The following is a 24,405-nucleotide window of genomic DNA, read 5'->3' as shown; positions in this document are numbered from 1 at the left end:
TTACTGTTACAGAGGCAATATTATCTAGACCACTGGTACACGCAGATGCTGGAAAACTAATATAATCTTTTCTTCTCAGCATTAATATCTCATTAAAATGTAAATATATTTGACCAGTACTGAAGTATTTCAAACACTAAATAAAAGCACCCCCATTTCCCAGGCATTCTGTCCTTGGGGGTGACCTATCACTGGAACAATTTCCACAATTTAATGGAATTTAATCCGGCAAATTCCAGAGCAACATATTTTAGGACAATTCAGAGTAAAAACAAACAAACAAAAAAACTCTTTTCCCAGGTCAAAGGAAAGTACCTGAAGACATATTTTACTTCACTGAATTTTATCCAAGATAGGTATTCCCTTCAAAAAAGCTTTCTTTGAGACCAATGCAGTAGCCTGTCTTAGGAGAAGCAAACAGCGGGTAGGACAATACTGAGAGATGTGTAAAAGAGAGAACGGAATGAGCTGATGTAGAAATTGGAAGCCACTAATTGGGATATTTTATTTGATGCAATGGCTGTATCCGGTGGGTATAGAGCAGTGGTCCCCAAACTTTTTGGCACCAGGGGCCCGTTTCATGGAAGACAATTTTTCCATGGAGCGGGGGTGGGGGTGTGGTTCAGGCAGTAATGTGAGTGATGGGGAGCGATGGGGAGCGGCAGATGAACTCTCGCGCCGCTCACCTCCTGCTGTGCAGACTGGTAGCGGTCTGAGGCCCGCGGGTTGGGGACCCCTGGTACAGAGAATGTGATTGAAATGGTTGGTATGTAACTTGTTACAGAAGTCAGTTTAGATTGGAGAATAAGAATATTCTAGGAAGGGCAGGCAGTAAGAAGAAAACTGGGATTGTCTAAATGAGCATTTAACCAAGAACCGAATTGGTAAAATATCAAGAGTTGTGAATTCAAGAAAAATAATCAAAGCACACAGAGTCAAACATTTTTAGGGTTAGAAGTGACCTCAAAAAACTATCTGGTCCAGTGCTCTGCCATTGAAACAGGTAAAATACTATGATCCTGCTGTATACCTATTATTTAAACGTGTGACATTGGCATTTGCAGAGACACGCGAGCTTTGCTGTCAGTGTGATGTAACTCAGGATATTACAGCAGGAACTGCATGGTATTACACTATGGTGTGGCCCTTCCTAGTCGTATGACAAGAATCCTATATATTTTACCGTCTCTGATATACAATTCTGACCACTGGGACACAAGTGTTTATAGGGCTTTTCTTTTTATAGTCTCTCACTGCACTTCTTTCTCTTACTCAACAGAGACACTCTGTTTACAAACATTCCTCATACTCTACACCCCCTTTAATAAACTATCCTATTTCCCTTCTAAACACCACCAAAGATTTATTCCCCTCCACTTTCTCAGCTCCTGGTCACTCCTCACTCGTCCTAAGCTAGTAGCCCCCTCCCCACGAATTACCAAGTGGAATTGCTTTTTTTGGTCCTGATTCTTCTTGAGCCTTGTGCAGCACTTCCTGATGGTCCACTCTCTTCTCCTGACATCTCTCTCTTCCCGGGCTTCCTTGGTTTGTTTTCCCTGTTTCTCTTCCTCCTCTCTGATCAGTCCATCCAAGGCTCTTGGTAGGTAACTCCTTCTCTTCTGCCATCCACTCTTTATCTATCTGTGCTACAAACTCGTCCAGGGTTTTTTAGGGTGATCTCATTGCCCACTCCACCACCATCATTCTTTAGAAAGACTTCCAAATCCAGACCTGCATCTCCTTCCCAGATCTCTTCTAAGCTGCAAAGCTGTGTTCTCATCTGTCTACTTATTACTCATCCCTGCTTGGATGTTCCATAGATTTTGCAAAAGTAACATCTCAGAAACTGAACTTAATATCTCTTCCCCTAAACTCCCTCCTCTCTTAAATTGGAAGGTTCCCCTTACCCCTGCCCTCCATCAAACTTTAGGATTGGTCTTCCCAATTCAGAGTAGGTTTCCTCAGGTCTGTCATACTTTGTGTCTCCCCCTCCCCTATTTTATCTTCCTACTTGTCCACCATACCCAGTCCTTTAACTATTAAGGCTTTCATCAATCAAATCTAAGCACTAGAAGGGCTCATTGAGCATGTCATGATAGTCTAGACTTGATGTCCTACCAACACATTATTATTCTTTACCTACAAGCAAAACAAATTCTTCATCCGGTAAGAAAAGGGTCACAGAGTCTGTGACCAGAAAATTAAAAGCCTGAGCTGAATCCTTGGGAGATTAAAGATGCATCAAGACTTATTTCCTGGAATAAACAGCATTGTTTGATGATGATGTATTTTATATCGTTTTAACACCATAGAAAACATCTTTAAAGAACAAAACTACCTTTTTAAACCTTATAGTTCCACGCAAAAAGTACTATGAAATTAATTGCATTTTTCCACTTTCCAAAGTTAGCTCTTCATTCATTCATTTATTCACAATTCATTCAACTTATTAGCCACCTAGAATACAGAGGAGAATTCCTGAAGCAGGAATTTTATAGTCCTGGGAGAGACCCATATTCCTGTAAAATAATGAAAGTATCTTTGAAAGTAAATGTTGCCAAAAATGTAAATAATTCCAGATATTTATAAGATAGCATAAAATAAACCTTTAATAAAGTCACATTTGGATAGCACTATTGGCATTAGACTCTTAGGGGAATAGATCTATATTATCTTAGTTTATCTCAGTTTGGAATTTAATCCATTATATGTTGCACCTCTAAAGGCTCTAGAAGTTATCAATTACATACTAAGATCTTGAGCTGAAGTTTGGTTTAAATCTGTTAAACATCTACATAATTAATATTTAATCCTTCAGCGTGGCAGAGTCTGTGCTTTTTCTGCAAACCATAATTGCAAAGATCATAATTACAGTAATTAAGACGATTCTTTGAAGTATGTTCATCTAACAGTTTTTGTATTACACCAAGTATAAATGCAACACCTGAACTGCCTTTTGGGACTGATCAAATAACTAATAAAATGAATAAAAATATTTTAAGTCTGAATAAATTTTACATATCTCAAAAGGGGATTGTAAAGTCATATTACGGACTAGTTAACAGCATCTCCTTGTATCATGTGTTGACCTGTCCCAGGTCAATATCCGTTTTCCCTTTAAGGCTTCCATGAAGTCAGAGCCTCAGAAACAAGGCCCGGGAGCCTACCCTCTGAGCTGGGACTCTTTTGGGCAGGAAGACGATTTGAGGAGCCTGGTGTCTACTGGCCAGAGAGGAATGAAGTGTCCTTTGCTCACCCACTAAAACAGACTTTCCCGCCTGCTGTTTGCCAAAAAGCAAAGAGCAATCAAGTTTGCAAGGTCAAACTAGCTTGGAGAGATGCTATAAAACATACGTGACCCCCTGAGAAATTCATCTTCTCCACCAGCAAGTTAAAAACTAGAAGTCCTTTAGGAAAGAGACAGGCTTAACCTTGGGAATCCTGCCCTGCCCAGACTTATATGACCACGAGGCCCTTTTCTTGAAGGGCCTTTTGTTGAGTAGCAGCTATTAATGCCTCTGCAGAACCCGCATGAGGGAACGTGGCTCTGAGCCTCAGTTAATTCGTGTTCTTTGGCAGGCTTGACTGTGGCTGTTTTGCCCACCCAGATTTCCCCGTAGACTATTCAGATGGAAACCTCTCTTGTGAACATAGAATCCTTCACAAAATAATCTGCATCGTGCTCATTTCCTCTCTACGAGACCAAAAATTAAATCAGCCGAAGCAGGGACCCAGCCTGTCGATTGGTGTAATTCTCTACCCCGAAGCAGATTATTAAGTTGGCCTTTCTGGCAAAAGCTGCTTCAACAACCCACCAGCGGGTGTTAAAACCTGAAGGGAGAAAACTATGTGCGTACAAAGCCTCCATGTCTGTTGCACGAGGTTCATCTGCTTTGTTGTCTGAATGGAAGTAGCCACTCGCAGGTCTGCGCTAGGATACACTTTGCGGCCGCAGTAGCCAACCTCACCGAGCAGTCTGAGCCCTATGCCCACTCCGACCACGGTCTGTCTTTCATCTACGCAACAGCCCTAGATACTGGCAGATGGAGAAACTGAGTTAGGGAGGTTCAGTAACTTGTCCAAGGTCACTTAAATACTAAGTGGCAGAGCCAGAATTCAAAACCGGGCCATCCACTTCTGGGGTGCACATTCCAGTTCATTTCCCCACACAGCTCTCCAAGAAGAATTAATACAAGCTGACCTCCGAGTATCAGACCTTTGTCCAGGCTTGGCCTCAGAGAGAACCTTTGCAGAGGTCATTTCTTTTGGACAAGGCAGCTATAGCAAAGGCTATACTTTCAGAAAGAACTCGGTGAGAGAAAAGGAGGTGAACACATGCTCAGATTCTGGTAGTAAGACTAGGGTTTCCAGTGATGACATTTTGTGTATCTCTTTTGTCACATCATCCCATGGACTGCCAGTGCCCTTTTTACCACTGAAAACAGGGTGATGAGTGCCTTTAAATCAAAGTGGAGAATGAATCCAGAAAACCCAGAATAATTCAGAAAACTCATCCTGAAAATTTTGTTCCTCTGGAAAGACTTCAGGTACCCAAACCTGAATTAGTTTCCTATTGTTTCCATAACAAATTGTCACAAACTTAGTGGCTTAAAACAACACAAATTAACTTTCTTGCAGTTTTGAAGGTCAGAAGTCCAACACAGGTCTCATGGACTAAACTCAAGGTATTGGCAGAGCCGTATTCCTTGAGAGCGCCCCTTGGGGAGAATCTGTTTCCTTGCCGTTTCCAGCTTCTAGAGGCAGCCAGCATTCCTTGACTTGGGTCTTTCTCATGTTACATCTCTCTTTGACCACAGCTGGGAAGGTTCTCTGCTTTTAAGGACCCTTGTGACTACACTGGGCCCACTCAGATAATCCAGGATAATCTCCGCATCTCAGGGTCCATAGCCTTAATCACATCTGCAAAGCCCCTTTGCTGTGTAAAGTAACGTACACACAAGTTCCAGAGTTTAGGACGTGGACATCTTGGGGTGGGAGGGGGGGCATAATTCTGCCTTCCAGAGCTGTACCACTTAACCCTTCTGAGCCTTGGTTTCCCCATCTGTAAAATGAGGACAGTAATAGTGCCCACCTCCTGAGGTTGTTGTGAGGATTCAATGAATTAGTACAAGTAAAGCATGTGGCAAGCATGCACTAGGTGCTGTTATTATTTCTGGCCTCTGAGATCGCAATCAGCAAAGCAGCCTCTTCCTGGGTCGCAACAACCTGCAGAGGTCACAGCTTCTTTGATATTGATTTTTTCAGAGAGGAGAGAAAATGTTACTAGAAAAGAAAAAATTAACATTAACTCATGCTGCTTGAATATTTTATTCCCGGGAGCTCTGTGATCTCTTGCCACAGGACAGAACCCAGGGCAACGGCAGTCGTTCTGTGAATAATAGGAACTCATGTTTTATAGGTCTGAAGCCACAGAGATAGAGTTTGTAAAAAAAAAAGTCATACATGATTTTCAAAACTTATAACTACCATCATCCCCCCAAAACATGTTAATAATTGGCATGCTAACAGATTTAGCTAACATGCTCTGTACCTTAGTGCAGGAAAAACTTCCTTCCCTCCAGCCACAAATAACAGCGGTCCCGAAAGGTGCTGGGAGCTGTCTGTAATTGTATCACATGAGAAATGGACAACTGTGGTGGAGGGGAGACCAAGCCGAGAGGGATGTTTCGGTTTCGATGGCAGCTTTCAGGAAAGCAAAGAGAGAGGAGTTGAATAGCTTTTGTAGCACGACTTGATTAAATTAAAGGTCTGGCAAATAAGTGCTATAAGGAAGAGTTAAAACGATTGGTTTAATTTGCCAGGAAAAGAAAAGACTAAGGGATGAGTTAATCTTCCGTATTAGATGAAAAGGTTTTTAAATGAGGAAGATATGGTCCTGCTGCTTTCCATGCCCACAGAGGATTAAAGGGAGAAACACACCAACAAGCAAAAGCTTGAGTTAGAACAGAAGAGACATGTTTATTTAGGGCTCCATAAGTAAAATGCAGCCCTGAAAGTAGTGAAGTCCCTAAATCTAGTCATTTTTAAGAAAAAAATTAATGCTGGTATTTTCACTTGTCCAATGTAAACATTCATACTTATGATTTCAGTCCAGAGATACTGTCTCTTTGGGGGGGGGGGGAGAAAAAAAAAGCTATGCTTCAGGTTATCTTAAGGACTACAAAAAAGAAAAAAAAGCTAAAACAAAATTGAGAACTCAAAATTATACTAATTTTCTTAAAGGCAGGAAAATTTTAGACATTCAGTCAATTAATACTTATTGAACACTCAATTTATTAGACATTAGGCTTGTTTTTCGGCAAGTGGTTCATAATAAATATGAGGTGTAATTTACTCATTAATTCGAAAAATACTTATTGAGTGACCAACTGTATTCCAGGCACTGGACGCAGAAAAAGTCCCTGTTCTCATAGAGCAGATGTGCTAGTGGGAAACAGACAAGAAACACATAACCACACGAACAGGTCATGATAAAATACTCTACAGTAGCCGCCTGAAGTCGGGGTTGTGATAGGATGACTGGGTGGCTCTGTGAGATCAGAACGATCTGGGAAGATCTCTCCGGGGAGCTGAGTGACTAGGAGTCATTGTGCAAACAATAGCTCAGGGAAAGAGCATTCCAGGCAGGGCAAACTCTTAGTGCAAAGGCCCCAAAACTGAGCAATCTGAGGACCTCAAAGGACTCAGCGGGGTGGCAGGGGTTGGCGGGGAGGGGTAGGCCATTTGTGGCTGGTGCAGGTTGGACCATCCAGGAGCCAGCCGTACAAGATGATGAGGTCACAGAAGTTAACTGGGGCTTTGTAATCCAGGAGGGAGTGTGGCGCTTATTCTTAACGTGCTGGGACGTTTAAGCAAAGGAATGACTAGATCTAATTTCTATTTTTACTACATGTATCATCCTGGATGAATCTCATAAACATAATGCACAGTGAAAAAAAAGTAAGCGAGTGAAAGCAAGTATAATTCCACTTGTATAAGGAACAAGTGTGCAAAAATAAACGGCGTCATTTGGGGATACATAGAAATGTGATAAGGTATAAAGAAAATGAATGGAAAACTCAAGGTAGCGGTTCCTGGGGAGGTTGCAGGAGGAGGGGAGTGCAATTGGGAACGAGAGACTTCACAGGGATTGATGGGCTCTGCTTCTCAGGTTGAGTAGAGGGCACAATGGTACTTGTCACATTACTGTAAATACCTGATATGTATATTCATATATACTCTCTATGAATGAAATAGTTCATTATCCAAATCGTATTTTTTTTTTTTTATTTGCGGTACGCGGGCCTCTCACTGTTGTGGCCTCTCCCGCTGAGGAGCACAGGCTCCGGACGCGCAGGCTCCGCGGCCATGGCTCACGGGCCCAGCTACTCCGCTGCATGTGGGATCTTCCTGGACCAGGGCACAAACCCGTATCCCCTGCATCGGCAGGCGGACTCTCAACCACTGCGCCACCAGGGAAGCCCCCAAATTGTATTTTTAAATGACTCCTCTTGCTGCTGAATGTCTGGATTGTAAAGAGGCAAGAGTCAAATCAGAGACAAAGTAGAAGCTGTTGCAGTAGTCAGAGAGGGTGGCGAGGAATGAGGGAAAAGGAGGAGTTTTCAGTTTGTGCAGCAGGGCATGTGGTGATGCCATCTCCTGACAGGGTGGAGGCCCAGGAGGAACAGGTAGGGAAGGTAGGCCACCAAGAATTAAGTGTTGGGGACTGCCCTGGTGGCGCAGTGGTTAAGAATCCGCCTGCCAATGCAGGGGACACAGGTTCAATCCCTGGTCCAGGAAGATCCCACATGCCACAGAGCAACTAAGCCCGTGGCCACAACTACTGAAGCCTGCACACCTAGAGCCTGTGCTCCACAACAAGAGAAGCCACCACAATGAGAAGCCCGTGCACCGCAAGGAAGAGTAACCCCCACTCGCCAAAAGTAAAGAAAGCCCACGTGCAGCAATGAAGACCCAACGCAGCCAAAAAATAAATAAATAAAGAGTTAAGTGTTGGGACTTCCCTGGCAGTCCAGTGTTTAAGACTCTGTGCTTCCACTGCAGGGGACACAGGTTCGATCCCTGGTCGGGGAACTAATATCCTGCATGCCACACAATGCGGCCAAAAACAAAAAAGAGTTAAGTGTTGCCCATATTCGTGTGTTATGGCTGTTAAACATGCATGTCAGACTTCTCTGGTGGCCCAGTGGTTAAGAATCTGCCTGCCAATGCAAGGGACACCGGTTTGAGCCCTGGTCCGGGAAGATCCCACATGCTGTGGAACAACTAAGCCTGTGGGCCACAACTACTAAGCCTGTGCTCTAGAGCCCGTGAGCCACAACTACTGAGCCCGCATGCCACAACTACTGAAGCCTGCGTGCCTAGAGCCCATGCTCCGCAACAAGAGAAGACACCACAATGAGAAGCCCGTGCACCACAACTAGAGAAAGCCCATGTGCAGCAAAGACCCAACGCAGCCAAAAAAAAAAAAAGAAAAAAAAAAGCATGTGAAAATGTCTGGTAGACAACTGGATAAATGAGACTGGAGTTGGGAGGTCAGGACTGGAGGTCTAGATTTGGGCATCATTGCCATGTAGGTGATGTTAGAACTCTAGGTCTGGATCACTAAGGCTCCTTATGCTGTTCTCATATATTTATAATTGTCCTTAGGAGCTCCAGTCATCCTCAACCCTCATCTGATAGTTGTTGCAAAATCAAAAAGAGAAGTGTGCCATTCTGAAGACTTCGGATAGAATAATTTACACTTTACTCTTTTTCATCTTTTTCATTTCTAGATTTTAGAAATACTCATTTTCTGCATTCTCCTATATTTCCATAAAAGGAAAGGAATGAAACACATTGTGATTCTGCTAACCCTCGTGGCACTTCTAGGTAAGGGTATTCTTTTGTTTTCTAATTATCTAATGTAGCCATGCTAAGTCATAAAAGAGTTTAAAGGAAAATATTTGAGCATTCTATTTTTTCTCATTGTTTCTGCTTTTGAATTCTGATCTATAGAAACTGAGTCTCAGTTACGCAAATTGTACTTTGCATGTCCATTGCTGCAATTGATATATGTTTAATTTTTAATATATTTAAGGATTTTTACTTCTTGATAATTTTATTTGCTCTCTGACAATTTGGGGATTTTTTTCTTAGTAAATAATTGAAGAATATTAAAAGAGAAACAAATGAATAAACCCAAATGAAACTTTTGTATCAGAAGTTATCTAGGCCTATCCTATTTACATTTAGAAAAAAAAAAACTTTAAAACATGGCTAATATGAAACAAATGTAAGCAGTATGATCTTTCTTGAATACATTTCTTTCATTCATTATTTAACTACCCGTTTCCTTTTTCTCCAGAGGCACCTTATAAGATTTGAAAACTGATGCTTACATAAGCCCTCTCTCTCTCTCTCTCTCTCTCTCTCTCTCTCTCTCTCTCTCTATATATATATATATATATATATATATTTTTTTTTTTTTTTTTTTTTTTTTTTTTTCTGTACGCGGGCCTCCCACTGTTGTGGCCTCTCCCGTTGGCTCACGGGCCCAGCCGCTCCGCGGCATGTGGGATCCTCCCAGACTGGAGCACGAACCCGTGTCCCCTGCATCGGCAGGCGGACTCTCAACCACTGCGCCACCAGGGAAGCCCAGCCCTCTATATCTTTTTAAATCTATTCTCCCTCCCCACTCCTCTGTATCTCTCTCTCTCATACATACACACACACACACACACACACACACACACACACACATATATATATACACATATATATATATCTCAACACTAGGAGATCTCACTAATCATTTGGGAAATTCCCTTTTCAAAAATTTATTTATAATTCTTTCTTTGCCTAAGATGACCCATCCATCACATGTTGTTAACTCTAACTTTGTACATTGTATTTATACCTTTGAGGCAGCTGCAGCTCCCATGTTCATGAGGTGCTGGAGGTTTCATTTCTTCATTTCATCAACTCTCCTTTGAATTGGAAGAGTTGCATTTGTGATAGTTACTTATAGAAACAAATTTACTCTAGAACATGTTCAGGTATGTGTTTAATCAAAAGAACAGAAAAGAAACTTTATATTTTTTTCTTCCAAATTACCAGGTAGGGAGAACAAAAGCAAACTAAGAGAAAAGATGCACATTATGTAGGAAAATATTGAAAATAAAGGAAATTTTAAATAGGAAAGTAAGATAACAGAATTAAGACCATACATATCAGCTTTGATCATAAATGTAAATGGGGTAAGTTTACCAAGTGAAAAAGAAAGATTTCCAAATTGTACTTGAGAAAAATTCCCGTATTGATTTTGAAAAAGATTCTGAAATTGGATTCAGCCGGTTTCCTCTGGTTCAGCTCTATAAGGGTTATTGAAACATCACCCTTTCTGACTGGCCTCTGCTGGTTGTGAAATATTTTGACTTCATACATCAATTTCATCTAAACAAGGTAACTCAGATTGAAAGTAAAAGAAAGCAGAAGGTCATTATATTACCATCTAAGTTAAAATCAAGGCAGAAGCAGTAAATGCAACAGAGGATCCTGGAGGTTCCCCTATTAGTATTTAGTTGCTAATCAGGGTAGGACTGGGGCTTGGAAGGAGGAGGCATCAGGGGACAGGGGCCCTCAGTAGACTGGGCAGCAGCTATTTCAGAAACTACATTAGCATAAATATAAGAGGAGTAGGAGACTTCTCTTAGCTCATGGAAATAAGGAGACAGAAAAATCTGTAAAATTAGAGAAACTGAATGCTTAATTTTGATCTGGCAGCTCTAAGGTTGAACTCTAAATCCAGAAAGCAGAGGATACACCTTCTTTCAAGTGCCTGTGTAACATTTACAAAAGCTGATCTTATAATTGGCCACAAAGAAATTTTTGATAAATTCCAGGAAGTTGAAATAGTACAGACCACATTTTCAGATCATAGTGAAATAAAAACAGAAAATAATAACAAAAATAGAACCACTAAAACCGTACCACCTGGGAATGTTAAACACTATGCTTAAACTGCAGCTGGGCCAAAGCAGAAACCACGATTTCATTACAGCATATATTTCTTAAATTATTATGAAAACACTTAATATTAAACCTATAGTTTATGACTAATGCTGTATTCAGAAGGAAATTCATTGCTTTAAATGTAAGTCAATTAAGTACTCAACTCAAGAAGTTAGGGGGAAAAAGCACAGAAATAAAGCTGAAGCAAGCAGAAAGGAACAATTAGTAAAGATAAAGGCAAAAATTAATGAAATAGAAGGCAGAAAAGCAATGGATCGATAAATAAACGCAAGAATCAGTTCTGAGGAAGAACTAGGAATAAACTGAGAAGGCTGACTTTTAAACATGGGTCAGCATAATTCATGTTGGGCAAAAATCGTACTGTTAAAATGATGAAAGTAATACGTGTCTACTGCTGAGAATTAAGAAAACAGAGAAAGACAAAAAGAAACTATAAAATATTTTAATATAAAATATAAAAATTCATATAATTGAGCACTGCAGCATGATATTATGGGAGTGTGTCTGGTCCTCTGTAGAAGATAGTTTACCAATAGATTTCAGAAGAACAGTGGCTGTCAACACAGTAATTGCCCTTTAGGTGATTTTCCTACAGAAATTGGCAGAATGATATACAAAGATTTGTATTCAAGGATATTCATCACAGTTTCATTTTTAATACCAAAAAAATGGATACAATCAAAATATCTAAGAGTAAGGAGTTCCCAAAAGGCATTCCCATTCATACAAAGGCTTACTCTCCAGCCAGTAAAAATCATACTTTAGAAGAATAATTACTGGCATAGAAAATACTTAATGGTGATGGAAAATTGGTTCCTAAGTAGTATATACTGTATGATTCACATGTTATAATATATTTGTGCTTAGCGATAGAAAAATAACTACAAAGAGTCTCAAATGTTAAAAATGATTTGGGGGACTACCCTGGTGGTGCAGTGGTTGAGAGTCCGCCTGCCGATGCAGGGAACGCGCGTTCGTGCCCCGGTCCGGGAAGATCCCACATGCCGCGGAGCGGCTAGGCCCGTGAGCCTGCGCGTCCGGAGCCTGTGCTCCACAGCGGGAGGGGCCACAGCGGTGAGAGGCCGCGTACCACAGAAAAAAAAAAAAAAAAGATTTGGGGATGAGTGTTGAGATTACAGGTGATTTTTATTTTTCTTTACAGACTTTTCTGCATTTTCCTTATTTTTGTAAATGGGCATGTATACATTTTATAGTTTAAAAAATGAGTTTAAAGTTTATTCATAATCCCATTGTCTAGAGATAGCCACTGATAGTATCTTGATGTAGTTTCTTCTAGCCATTTTTTCTGTGCATATGTTAAGTACTTTCTACTTTTATATCTACAGCATTAGAATGATACTGCATTACAATTTGGTATTCCCACCCATCCTCATTAACCACCCCCGCCCTCAAAAAAACTTGGAAGTACTCAACACCAGCTTAGAAATACAATAAACAGTGATTAATCAGGTGGTGATTGTGCGTGCTTTGAAAATATAGTGATTAACTCTAGCAACTGATAGTTGGTTTAGCTGTTTAATAAAGAATTCTAGTTTTGTCTTTGTTTTGTATTTAAGTAAATTTAACATCAGATGGTGGTTGAATTAGGTGGGCTTTGCAACCCTGAGGTTCTGAGGCGAAGGGAACAATGTGTTCAACTCTTACTCCGTGAATGATCTCTTTTGGAAACCTGGCTGTTCAGACCACAAGCCCATCACCACATCGTGCTCTAATTTCAAGCCAAGTGTTTAGGAGGAAATCAAGGTCCCTCAAGAGCTAACCTTATAAACTTAAACCATCAAGTGACATACATGTCTATAGATATTTTCCATTTCTAGATTAGCTAAAATATGACTATTTTCATAATCTATAGAAAATATGTAAAATGACCAAGTCAAAAAACATTTAAGGTGAAGAAGGGCCCAGCTGTAAGGGCCTCTTTGTTCAGATTGGGAGTTTGTTTTTAGAATTTATCACCTGGTCTCCTCTGTTAATTATGACTTTTAACAGAAAGAAAATGTCTAATTTGGAAGTGTGCCCTGGTAACCTTCAAGTCAAAGTATATTTTTATTTTTTAGAAAACTAGGCTTTTCCTAGTTGGCCATCACCTGCTATTTTAAACATTATATATATATATCCTTTTCAAAAGCTAAAAGGAATAAAGCTCAGATATATTATGACCAAGTAGATCAAAGATAGTATTTCTTCTTCACACTGCCTTTGACTTACAGATATTTGATTTCATGTAAAAATTAGTTTTTAACTTTCTGTGGGTTTCAGCTAAATTATGGAATTATATGCAACAGTAGTTTCAAGAGACCTAAGACAAAAAGAAAACACTCTCTTCTTCCTACAGAAACACTGTGTTTCCAGAAAATTCTTCCTTGCTTTCATTCTAACATAACCTTATCAAATCACTTTTCCCTCATTGCTGTTTGAAACATATGAGAAACTTGTTCTCATAGTGATAAGTTCCTCTTTTAGCATAGAAAATAAACAGACATTGCTTATGTAAATCTTAGATTTAGGGTTGACTCTGAGAAATGAATACTCAGCTCTGTCCTGCTTACTATTAACGTCCTTGTCAAAAAATATTTTTAATGAAAACGTCTAGGCGTTTATTAACAAAAGGGCTCATATGTAGACTTAGTACAACTCTTAGTAAACTCACGGAGTGAGTTGCTTTTCACTTTCCAGTCTTCTCATCTATTCGGCTTTAAATGTTTTCGGTATAGTTTAATAGTTATTTTCCCATTAATGTCACATGGGCAATCTGCCTTTTCTTATCTCCTCCCTTCACTGTTTTCTTCCTTTCCCGTCTACTAGTAATTATAACCTCCACAGCATCCTTTCAACAGTGAGGGCTGGAAAATAAGCATCTTGCTCCAAAGATAAGCACTCAGTCACACAGCAGATCTTTAGCTGATTTAAGCAAATGGAAAGGCCACAGCTTGAGCAACAGGACTACTGCTTGGCTGGCATCACAACCTACCCTACACACCTCTCAGGGCAGTCTTCATTCTTAAAGCATAATAGGGGTATTTACTACTCTACCATGTAAAGTTAAGATACTTATTTGTAATTCTATCTCAGATATGTATTTTATTTGTGTTTTGTGTTTTCTTTTTCAGCCTCATTGACTGTTATTTCAGTAAAAGCCGTCTCAGGCATGATCGCTTTTTCTGTGACGGATAAAATGCAACTAACTTATCCCATCTTCTATATCATGTTTATCATCATGATAGCATCCTGTGTTTTCCAAGTCAAGTAAGTTAGCTCTTACATACTCACTGCCCTTTCAACATTCCTGTGCTTCTCTGAGCATTCATCTTTATTGGCCTCAGATGATAATTAAAATTAGATGCAACCGATTTCTAAGGGTGAGGGGTCTATGCTTATCCTCAGCCAATATCCCTGGCTTTATCCTTCACATCCAATAATAAGTTTTTACGAAGCATTGCCTTCATGTTTTGTGAGTTCTAAAGTGTGGCCATAATCCAGCTAAGTGCACTTTGATACTTTCCTGATGCTCTTCTGCTTGTAATTAATATCCATCGCACACAGGTTGTCATTAGCAATAAATCAAAGGGGCAGGTCCACATCCAGGATTTCATTCTAAATATAGGAAATACATGAACCCTTCACCTTCATTTCTTAGCTCATACTCATTAATTGCCCAGAGATGGACAAAACCAGACGTTTGGCCGGGAGGGAAATCCTTTCCCCAAAACTTTGCATCTTTAGCCAGAATTTTCCTTGCACCCACGGGATTGCAGAATGATTGTTTTCCATTTCTCTTGGGGCTTCACAGCGGTGATATGGAACATTTTTAATTTCTGCTCTTCTCTCCCCCCACCTCCATCTGCTCCAATCTCTTCCCCTCCATTTCACATCATGATTTTGCCTTTGCTGCTAGGTTCTCCTGAGTCCACCAGAAAGTTTTCTGTTTACCCCAAAATGCTATGCAGGAGCGCCAGCCCAGTGCCAGCCAGGAAGTCAAAGCCCAAATTTTGGAGGGGAGTGGTTCCTTCCTTAGGTGCTAGAAGTCAAGTCTAATTGTTACGGGTTGAATATGGACCCTGTTACAAGGAGTGTGTTACCGGAGAAATCCAATGTTCTGTCACTGTTTCATCTGTCATAAACAAACTGTTTCTTTTGTTTGTTTATAAGACCAAGTGTGGATCTAACACCTGAATCATGAAACTGCTTTGTTTCATCTCTCTTCTGAATTAATCGGTACAGTTACAATAGCTTTCAGAATTTACCGATTAGCATCATTATCTTTAAACTCTGCTTCACGAATTTAAAAGCCAGATACAACTGAAGGTAAACTACATTCCTATCACCCTTGTTTCAGTCCCTGCACCTCTCACCCTAGAACTGTGTGACCACACTAGAACTGTAGAACCATGGTTCTCAGCCCTCGCTTCCCATTACAATTCATTACCTGAGGAGGTTTGTTTGTACATATATGTATACATGCACATATATACTTACATGCCTGTGTACATGCATGTGTGTGTACATGCATGTACACATACACATAGAGGAACACTTGGGCTCTACTCACAAATTTTTTTTTTCAATTGCTCTAGAATAGGACCTAAACACTAGTGCTTTTTAAAGTGCCCAGGTGATGTCAATGCAATGCACTGCTTCAGAAAAGGTCTAGTCCCTGACAGGGCTGCACGGTGCAGTTGTGGGAACCCGAACCATGTTGGCGGCCAAAGTGGGAAGCTGAGCTCCCACATGTGCTCTGCAGCTGGAGGGCTGAGCATTGTTTTTGAAACATTAAACATTCCTTTACTTCTCCATCTTCTTTCTTGGCACGTGGCATGTCAAGGGATAGCTATACCATTCCCCGATATGATATTTAACAGGTTCTAAAGTCTATCCTAATGAATCAGCCCCAGTGTGATACTGGTCCAGCAGCTTGAATCGCTTCCAACTCAAACTTCTGTGGCCTCCAAATATGATTAATTGCTTTTCATTGTTACTGTTGTTGGTTTAAACAGACCGTAAAACCTGACATCTGATCTCATACATCAGATGCATATAAGCTATGACTGCTGATTGGAAATGCCCTTTTACTGCACTTCCTTTCCCTTTGTAGTTGTAGCTAAAGAACATGCATTTCGCGATGTTATTGTTAACTTATTGTTGAGCGTCTCTTAAAGACAGAGCTTCAGTAAGTGCCTTCTGCTCTAGGCTCCTGAATCAAGCCACAAAACTCTACAATACGGCGACGGTGGTGCCCATTAACCATACTTTCTTTACCATCAGTGCCATTATTGCAGGTGAGTTTTGGCTTTCTATGCTTAGGTGATTCTATCCCCATAACAAGCATAAATGGAGTCTCCCTCAGAGTAATGAGAAAATCAAGGAATATTTTGGTTATAAGGAACGTATAGCCCACATCCTCCTAGCTACCGCCCAGTGTCTGAACTTCCTCCATAACATCCTCTAGGAGAGGTTCTTCTACTTTGTGTGAATGTTCCCCAGTGCTCTCTGTGCCCCGAGACAGTTCAGTCCTGGTTTGAATCACTCTAATAATTTGGAGAGCTCTAATTATTAGAAAGTATTCCCCTGTATTGGAACTGAAACAAGCCTCCCTGTGAATTCCAGATGCTCAACTTAGTTCTGCTTTCTGGAGTCTTCTCCTTGCCAGCCCTTCTGATAATCAAAGCGCAGGTCCTCCTGTGTCCTGTCTCTGGACCAAACATCCCCAGTTCGATGAACTCTTCCCTCCCTGGTGCTCACCACTTGCATCAGAGAGAGGGATCCAAACGTGAATCCAGTGTTCCAGGGAAGGCCAGACAGATGAGAACAGAAACTACTACCTTTACTGTTCTGGCCTCTCTTTTTCTACTATTGTAGTTCTTTTCTTTCTATGGACAATTTTTTAAATATGTCAGACACAGTAGTGTTAAAAAAGTATAAATTTGAAACTTGGTCCAAACAAAAATGCAGTCGATTCAGGTATATCATTTGTAAGTTTGGTACCGGTATACCTTAGCTCATTGGCTTATTAGATGTATTTACTACCTTGTCATATTGGGACTTCATTTCCCAATGCAAAGTTTATGTATTTGGGAGGTAATTAGGTATTATCTGTTGCCTAATGGACACATCTTTTTTATTTCATGGCAAACAGGGTGACTGCCAGGGGGCAATTTTTAAATGTAATTAATGCATTTTCTGTTTCCCAAAATTGAAACATACTTTTAAAGAGAAAGATTATATCCGAAAACATCTAATTTTTTTTTAGCATTTTATGCTTGTTGACAAAAGAAAGTAACAAAAGATTGTACACTTGTGTGCCCTAGAAATACTGAAAAAGGAAAAGAGCAAGGCCAAAAACATTTATAGGCGTGACGTACAGCATAATAATTAAGATGGCTGTGCTAAAGATGTGTAAGACATGTAGTTCCCCTGAAAAGAAGGTTTTATAGGAGGACCAACAGGGCTGGATCTGAATACTTAGCAAAGCAAGTAACTGATGAGTCAGGGAAGCTGGAACTTTCTGGGAGTGATCATAGTTCACCTGATGTTACTCAAGTGTGGAATGGAGGTGAAGCTTCTTGACTTACTTCTCCTCTTTGCCCCCATCAAAAGGTATAGCTTAAAATGAAATGAGATACCATATGTTGCCTGCTAAATTAGTAAAGCTTTTGTTTTGCTCTTTTTATCTCAATAATCAATGCTGACGAGGCTGAAGTGTTGCGGGCACTCTCGTGGAGTCGGGTACCATGGTACCTCCCTCCTAGAACTGAGTTTCAGAGTTTTTATCAAGAGCCTTAAAAATGTTTCCACTCTTTGATCCTACAGCTCAAAAACAAATAACCCAATTAAAAAATGGGCAGAGGACTCGATTAAGACATTTCTTCAAAGAAGATGTACTTGTGCTTGGCCAACAAGCACATGAAAAGATGTTCAACATCACGAATCATTAGGGAAATGCAAACCAAAACCACTTCACACCCATTAGGATGACTACTAGCAAATAAATAAATAAAATAACAAATGTTGGCAAGTATATGAAGAAACTGGAACCCTTGTGCACTGTTAGTGGGAATGTAAAATGGTGTAGCCACTATGGCAGTTCCTCAAAAAATTAAGCATAGAATTACCATATGATCCAGCAATTCTACTTCTGGGTATATGTCCAAAAGAATTGAAAGCAGGGACTCAAACAGATTATTTGTACACCTAGGTTCATAGCAGCATTATTCACAGTAGCCAAATGACAGAAGCAACATAAATTGACAGATGAATGGGTAAAGAATATGTGATGTATACATACAATGGAATGTTATTCAACCATCAAAAAGGAAAGAATTTTTGATACATGCTACAACATGGATGAACCTTGAGGACATTATGCTAAGTGAAACAAGCCAGTCACAAAAGGACAAATACTGTATGATTCCACTTATATGAGGTATCCAGAGTAGTCAAACTTACAGGAATGGAAAGTAGAGTGGTGATTGCCAGGGGCTGGGGGGAGGCAGAAATGGGGAAGTTGTTTAATGGGTATAGAGTTTCAGTTTCACAAGATAAGAAGTTCTGAAGACTGGTTGCACAACAATATGAATATAGTTGGCCCTATATCAACAGTTCTGCATCTGTGGATATAACCAACAGTGGATAGAAAATATCCCCTCCCCCCCCAAAATTCCAGAAAATTCCAAAAAGCAAAAATTTAATATGCCGCATGATAGCAACTATTCGCATAGCATTTACGCTGTATTAGGTATTATAAGTAATCTAGAGATGATTTAAAGTATTTGTGGAGGATGTGTGTAGGTTATATGCAAATATTATGCCATTTTATATAACGAACTTGAGCATCCTCAGATGTTGGTATCCGCGGAGGGGTCCTACAACCAAATCCTGTGGGTACCGAGTGACGACTGTATACTTAACACAACTGCACTGGAAACTTTAAAATGTTTAGGATGGTAAATGTTATGTCATGTGTATTTTACTACACTTTTTTTAGTTTTTGCTCTGTTTGAACAGAAATTCCTCTTAAAGCGACAACAACAAAAAATCCTAAAATACTGGGAAAAAAATATGTAGAGAAGTTTAGTGACACTTTACAAAAGCAAAACGTTTGAAACAATTTAAAATGTTCTTCAAGAAATGAATATTATGGGGCACCAGCTCAGAATAACGAGAAAACATTAAAATGATCACAAGGAGATGTGTAATAACATGGAAGAGTGCTTCAGAAGTGTTGATTCATTCAACAAATATTCATCAGAATGGGACATGGCTTATTCCTGTAGGAAGTTTATCCTCTAGGTGAGGAGACAGACTTCAGACTGAGAAAGCCCCTGTCTTGTTCCCTGCGGTATCTGCAGCACCTAAGCAGTGGCTGGCACTTGGGACTCTCAATAAATACTTGTCCACAGGGTAACAAGGCCAACACCACACACACACAAAATTTGATTCCAAGTAATATATAATTTAAAGATAACTTATTTAGTAAAAAGTCTACAAAGGCTTTGGGACCATAGGCCAAGAGGAAATCATTGAGACTAACAAGGAGAGAAGCAAAGCTCATCAGAGTAAAGGACACATCCACATTTCCCTTCACCCAGAAGGAAAGACCAGAGGAAGGAGATGGGAGAGGGGGTGGCAGTGAGGAATGGAGCTGGGGCAGCACATCTGCCACCTCCAGTGCCTGAATGAGCGTGTACCAGACCCAGAATCCGCAGGGTGTTGCCGAGACGGACAGCATGGGGAGCAGCTGGCCTGAAGTGCGAGCGCTGTGTCGAAGGCCCAGAGTCCACCCAGATGCACAGGTCAGGCTTGCTGACCCCAGGCTTAAAACTGTAGGTGGAAAATATCACTCGAGTTTTGTTTTCTTGCACATGCCAGTGGGACAAATCTTGGACTGGATAAGAAATTTCCGTTGGCAAAAGTTACGTTAATGGTGCTGACTTTTTAATAATGATACTTACATTATATAAAGTCTACGAATCTGTGTTCTTTTGGAATCACTGAAAATGTTAGTATGGCATGCAAATACTTTTAAACTACAGGGTGTGCATTTTAAGGGTAACTATACTTAGAAAAAATAATATATTAATTTGAAAAACAATATGTAGCTATTGTAAATATTCTTACCCTGAAATTAATGTTATCTTCTATTTCTACGGTAGGTATCATATTTTATAAGGAATTCCTTGGTGCAACTTTTCTCACTATATTTATATATCTTTTTGGGTGAGTAAATGTCTCAGAAGTAAGGTATGTGAAATCCTATTACTTTTATGTGAGGTTTTTGGCATTGTACCTGAGGCATAGAAAATTGGAAAATTATATAAGAAACATCAGTTCCCCGAGTTCCTAAAAGAAACATATTTTTCAACTTAACACCCTACCCAGGGCTCAGGGTCTTTGCGATTTAAGCATCTCCCTGAGGGTTCTGAAACATTGGGGATTTTCTTTGCCAGTACAAAGTCAAGGTAAATCCACTGGCCTCGTAGCTACTCCACATTTTTATACTCCATCAGACCTACCCCACCCTTGGGAACCCCTAGGTTAGATCTCAATCAGGGAACCACAGATGCCTCTAGGATCACCTAGAACAAAAGGCCGAGACTGGGGCAGATCCCTACCTTTGGACCTAATAACATCAGATTGATGCCATCCCTCTCCTGTGTCTGGGTGCCCAGCTTTAACCCTGCCTAGAGATTTGGAGGACAGTCCCTGCTGGCATGGTGGCAAACAGAGAGCAGAATGTTGACAGAATAGCGCCAATGTATCAATTCTTCCATTGGTTCCAGCTGGTGCCCTGTGAATGCTTAGTTGCTGCTTGATGTGGTATCCTGCATGACCATTGTTATGCAAACTTGAGCCCAGACTCTTTTCGGTGTAGAAAATCATCTATCTTGAGAATTCAATCTCATAAGATTTTTGGGCGAGGCTAAACTTCTGGGATCTGGAAACCATGACTATTCTTATGGCCAAGGACAACAAAATATCTTAGAAAATTAAAGAATAAATTATTTTTTGCTCGTGTTGCATGCCAGCAATGAGCCTGGGCATGCATGGATAGAAAATGAGACCTAGTGTCTACCCAAAGGGTTTAGAGCCTAAATTAGCCTCCAGATGGTAAAAACCTGAAGCAGAGACTTATTGGAAGCTGCCCAGGTCTTGGTTCTGGGGACAAATATTATTGGCTGCAGCAATTAAGACAAGTTCTAGGCAGCCTACCATGAGAAACAGAAAGAAGAAAACCAGTGGAATGTATGTCATCATGTCGAATATGGAATTCAGTTATTTAACACTGTGAGTTCTTTCAGTGATCTTGTGTTCTTTATTACCATTATTCTTACAGGTGTTTTCTGTCATTCCTTGGTGTGGTTTTGGTCACAAGAAATCGAGGAAAGGAACGTCTGCCACAGTCTTACATTGATATTGGACATGTCCCTGGTAAAACTGTATATTCCTGAATTTAGAATAGAAAATTTTATCCTTATAAATTAATCATTGCTGGTATGATTTGGGGTGTAAAATTAATCTAAAACATAACTCTTACCCTCAAAAACATGTACATTTAATGATGAAACCAGAGGTGATAGTTTAACTGTAAATGTTAATAATCATTTATTTGAATATTGGCTTTGCACAGAACACTGGGGTTAGAAAAGAACTGATCCTGTTTTCTTGATTTGGGTGATGTTGCAAATTTCCTTTTTAGGTTTCTTTAAATTGGAAAAGGGTAGGGAAAGGAGTAGGAGTGGCAAGAACAGACCCTTGTTGCTTGGAGAGCCTTTGAGGGAACATCTAGGGCCAGAAGGTCAGGTGCTCAGACGGAGGTGGCCTGTGCACTGTAGGGCCAAGAGAGACGTTCTTCTCGATCACCTGAAGGTGAGCTTCTTCCCCTCTTCCTTACCTCATCCATCCAGAGCGGATGCATCGCTGGCCCAGCTCTCCACTCTCACCGAGAATAACTAGCTTCTGTCACGTAGACAACACAAGCCATAACCAGAACAAAGGAAACGGGCTGCAGTGTCCCCACCTCCTCCCCTGCTCACCACCCCCAACAGTCTCCAGTTTTGCTAGGGATCTGGGGTGACCAATAGGTTTCTAGACAAGCAGCAGTGATGTTCTCACAGCTTCTTCCACCATTCTGCTAGGACCAAGCCTTTGAAGCAAACACCATTAAAGCGTCATCCCTATGGCTGAGCAAATATGGCCCTATGAGTTCTGTGTTCTCTTTCGCATTCGAGCCATCTTATCAGCATTCGTGGCAAGGGTGTGTGTTAGAGATGCCTTGTATGGTTAGGGGCTCTTTGGTAGGGAGTAAAGTTCACTTCTTATTAACTCTATTTTTCATTTCACACAGCCCCATACATAGGATCAGTAACAGCTTTAGAAGCCACTATGAAAGACTGTTTTTCTCTGTTGTTATATGCATTAGACTAAACATGAACAAGGAGACAGAACACTGGGGAGAGAGGTTTGGAGAAGAGTGCATGCTTCATGTTAATCTCCTGACCGATCCAACCTGATTTCCGTGCTCAGCATGGTAGACCCTGGGTGGGAGACGGCTCGGTCATGTGGACAGCAACGAGGACACATCAAGGGGCGTGGAGTTCCGTGGGCCTTTCTCCCTTGACGTTTATCTCTTCTACTTAGAGGGTGACCACCTAGTATTTTTTCAAGGGAACAAAATGTGGCCTAGATAGAGGAGAAATTATTAAGACTTATTCTTCTGAAAGAGCTCAAAAGATTCTTTGTGATTCTTATCTCCACAGGGAAACAAACGTTGGACAAAATACAGCCAGATTCAAACGGCTTATCCTATGGAACTTTGCCTGATGGAAGTGACTCCACAAAGAGCCCGAGTGGAGAGAAGAAAGAGGTCTGAAATGCCGAGAGGGATGGCTGCTGGCCTGTTATTCGATACCACCTTTTAAAAAATTGCACATGTTCAATTTGTGTCAGCAGCTATTTTATGCTGACATGTGCTCCCATTTGTTTCAGAGTCCTTTACCCCACCTCCATGTCTATGGACTATCAGGGCCTTCCTAAGCTTTGACAGTCTAATGTGTGCATGGAATGTGATTTGAAGTGTTCCCCACACCCTGGACCTCTCCCTAGTGATCATCGAACTGGCTAGATCTTAATTAGAGCCTGGCTGCCCAAGCAGGAATGTCACACAAAAATGTGCGTTCACGAGTTGGCTGCAGAACACATCGGTTGCTTTTCCCATACAGCTTGCAAGGTCAGTTGCTTTGTTTTAAAGGGACACTTTAGCCCCACCACCTCGCTCCTAAACCAAAGGTTTAAGAGCATTCATTTTTCCTAAGACATCTTTTATGAACCTCCCCCAAAAACATTTCACCTTCCTATTCCCAGATTGAGTGGTGAATCATCTTTTCTGAAAACTAGCCCTATCACAAATATCCTTTGAAAATTAAGGGTGTCTTTAAATTAGAATTTATACCCCATTCTATGATGGGGTACACCAAAATCAAAAGACCTTGACTGGTGGACTTTTTTAAGCTTAAGAAAGGAAAAATTTAAGAATTAGTACCAATTTTTTAAATAAAAATGTAATAGAATGGTGACGTTTTCTTCAGCTGTACGATCCTATTATACTTGAATTGAAACTGAAGACAAACTTCATATAGTATGCCTTTATTTGTTGAGATCTTATAATTTATCAAGTGGGTTTTTATGTTTTAACTTTTAACACGTCTCAAAGATCATATTTAAGTTCTTAGTGATATTTTCACTAACACTCTGTTTCTTCCTCAAGGCATTACTTCAAGCTTTAGAATAAAATTCTTCTAGGTAAAAGAACAGTTACGATTAGAGAACTGGATTTCAGCCTTTTCAAATCTGTAGACATAGAACACAGCCAAGGGGTCCAACCTAAGTCAAGGGAGGAAACCCAGGTGCTGCCATGCCCTGAATGGCTCTTCCGCTGCCATAGTGACATAGCTACTAAGATACATTTGCAGGTAGAGTCCATAATCATATCTGTTATTATTTATGATCTCCTAATATTTAAATGAGAAGAAAAGAGCTAGCTTTCATTATCACCAACACCAAATAATAAGCCCCATCCTTAATGACATTTCAAAACCTTCAGATCACTTCTGACAGGCCAGTCCAATATTATTCCAGCTAATTGTCTTGCATTTGTTTGGTTGTTTAACTCAGAACTATTGAAACTATAGTCTTAACTGCTTTGGGTCTTTTATCTTTGTTCTTTGTCATGACCTGCATTCCTGACCAGACCAACCAAACTGGCCCACAAAGGTGAGATTCAAATCCATCACCAATGTATGAATAATAACCTAGAGCCCATGTCTGGCTTTTGAACTCCTGGTAACAATTCCTGCC

The 24,405-nt window shown here is 40.4% G+C and overlaps 1 protein-coding gene across 4 annotated transcripts in view; it reads left to right on the top strand.

Annotated features, from left to right (window-relative positions):
- Positions 1-23,624, top strand: part of NIPAL2 (NIPA like domain containing 2) — a 72,931-nt gene extending 49,307 nt beyond the window's left edge. For 2 of the 4 annotated variants that reach the window (XM_060127860.1, XM_060127859.1), the window contains 6 exons: positions 8,796-8,892; positions 14,166-14,301; positions 16,243-16,331; positions 20,205-20,268; positions 21,386-21,480; positions 22,809-23,624. In XM_060127860.1, coding sequence (XP_059983843.1) covers positions 8,796-8,892; positions 14,166-14,301; positions 16,243-16,331; positions 20,205-20,268; positions 21,386-21,480; positions 22,809-22,921 — 594 coding nt within the window. In that variant the 3' untranslated portion in view covers positions 22,922-23,624. Of the gene's footprint in view, positions 1-8,795; positions 8,893-14,165; positions 14,302-16,242; positions 16,332-20,204; positions 20,293-21,385; positions 21,481-22,808 lie in introns of all 4 variants that reach the window. The other 2 variants (XR_009536395.1, XM_060127857.1) reach the window with 2 other exon arrangements.
- Positions 23,625-24,405: the final 781 nt, after the last annotated feature.

The sequence above is a fragment of the Lagenorhynchus albirostris genome, chromosome 17 (genome assembly GCF_949774975.1).
Source record: "Lagenorhynchus albirostris chromosome 17, mLagAlb1.1, whole genome shotgun sequence".
NCBI classification, from domain to species: domain Eukaryota; kingdom Metazoa; phylum Chordata; class Mammalia; order Artiodactyla; family Delphinidae; genus Lagenorhynchus; species Lagenorhynchus albirostris.
The sequence above is the reverse complement of the archived record's forward strand: the minus strand, read 5'-3'. Positions and strand labels throughout refer to the sequence as shown.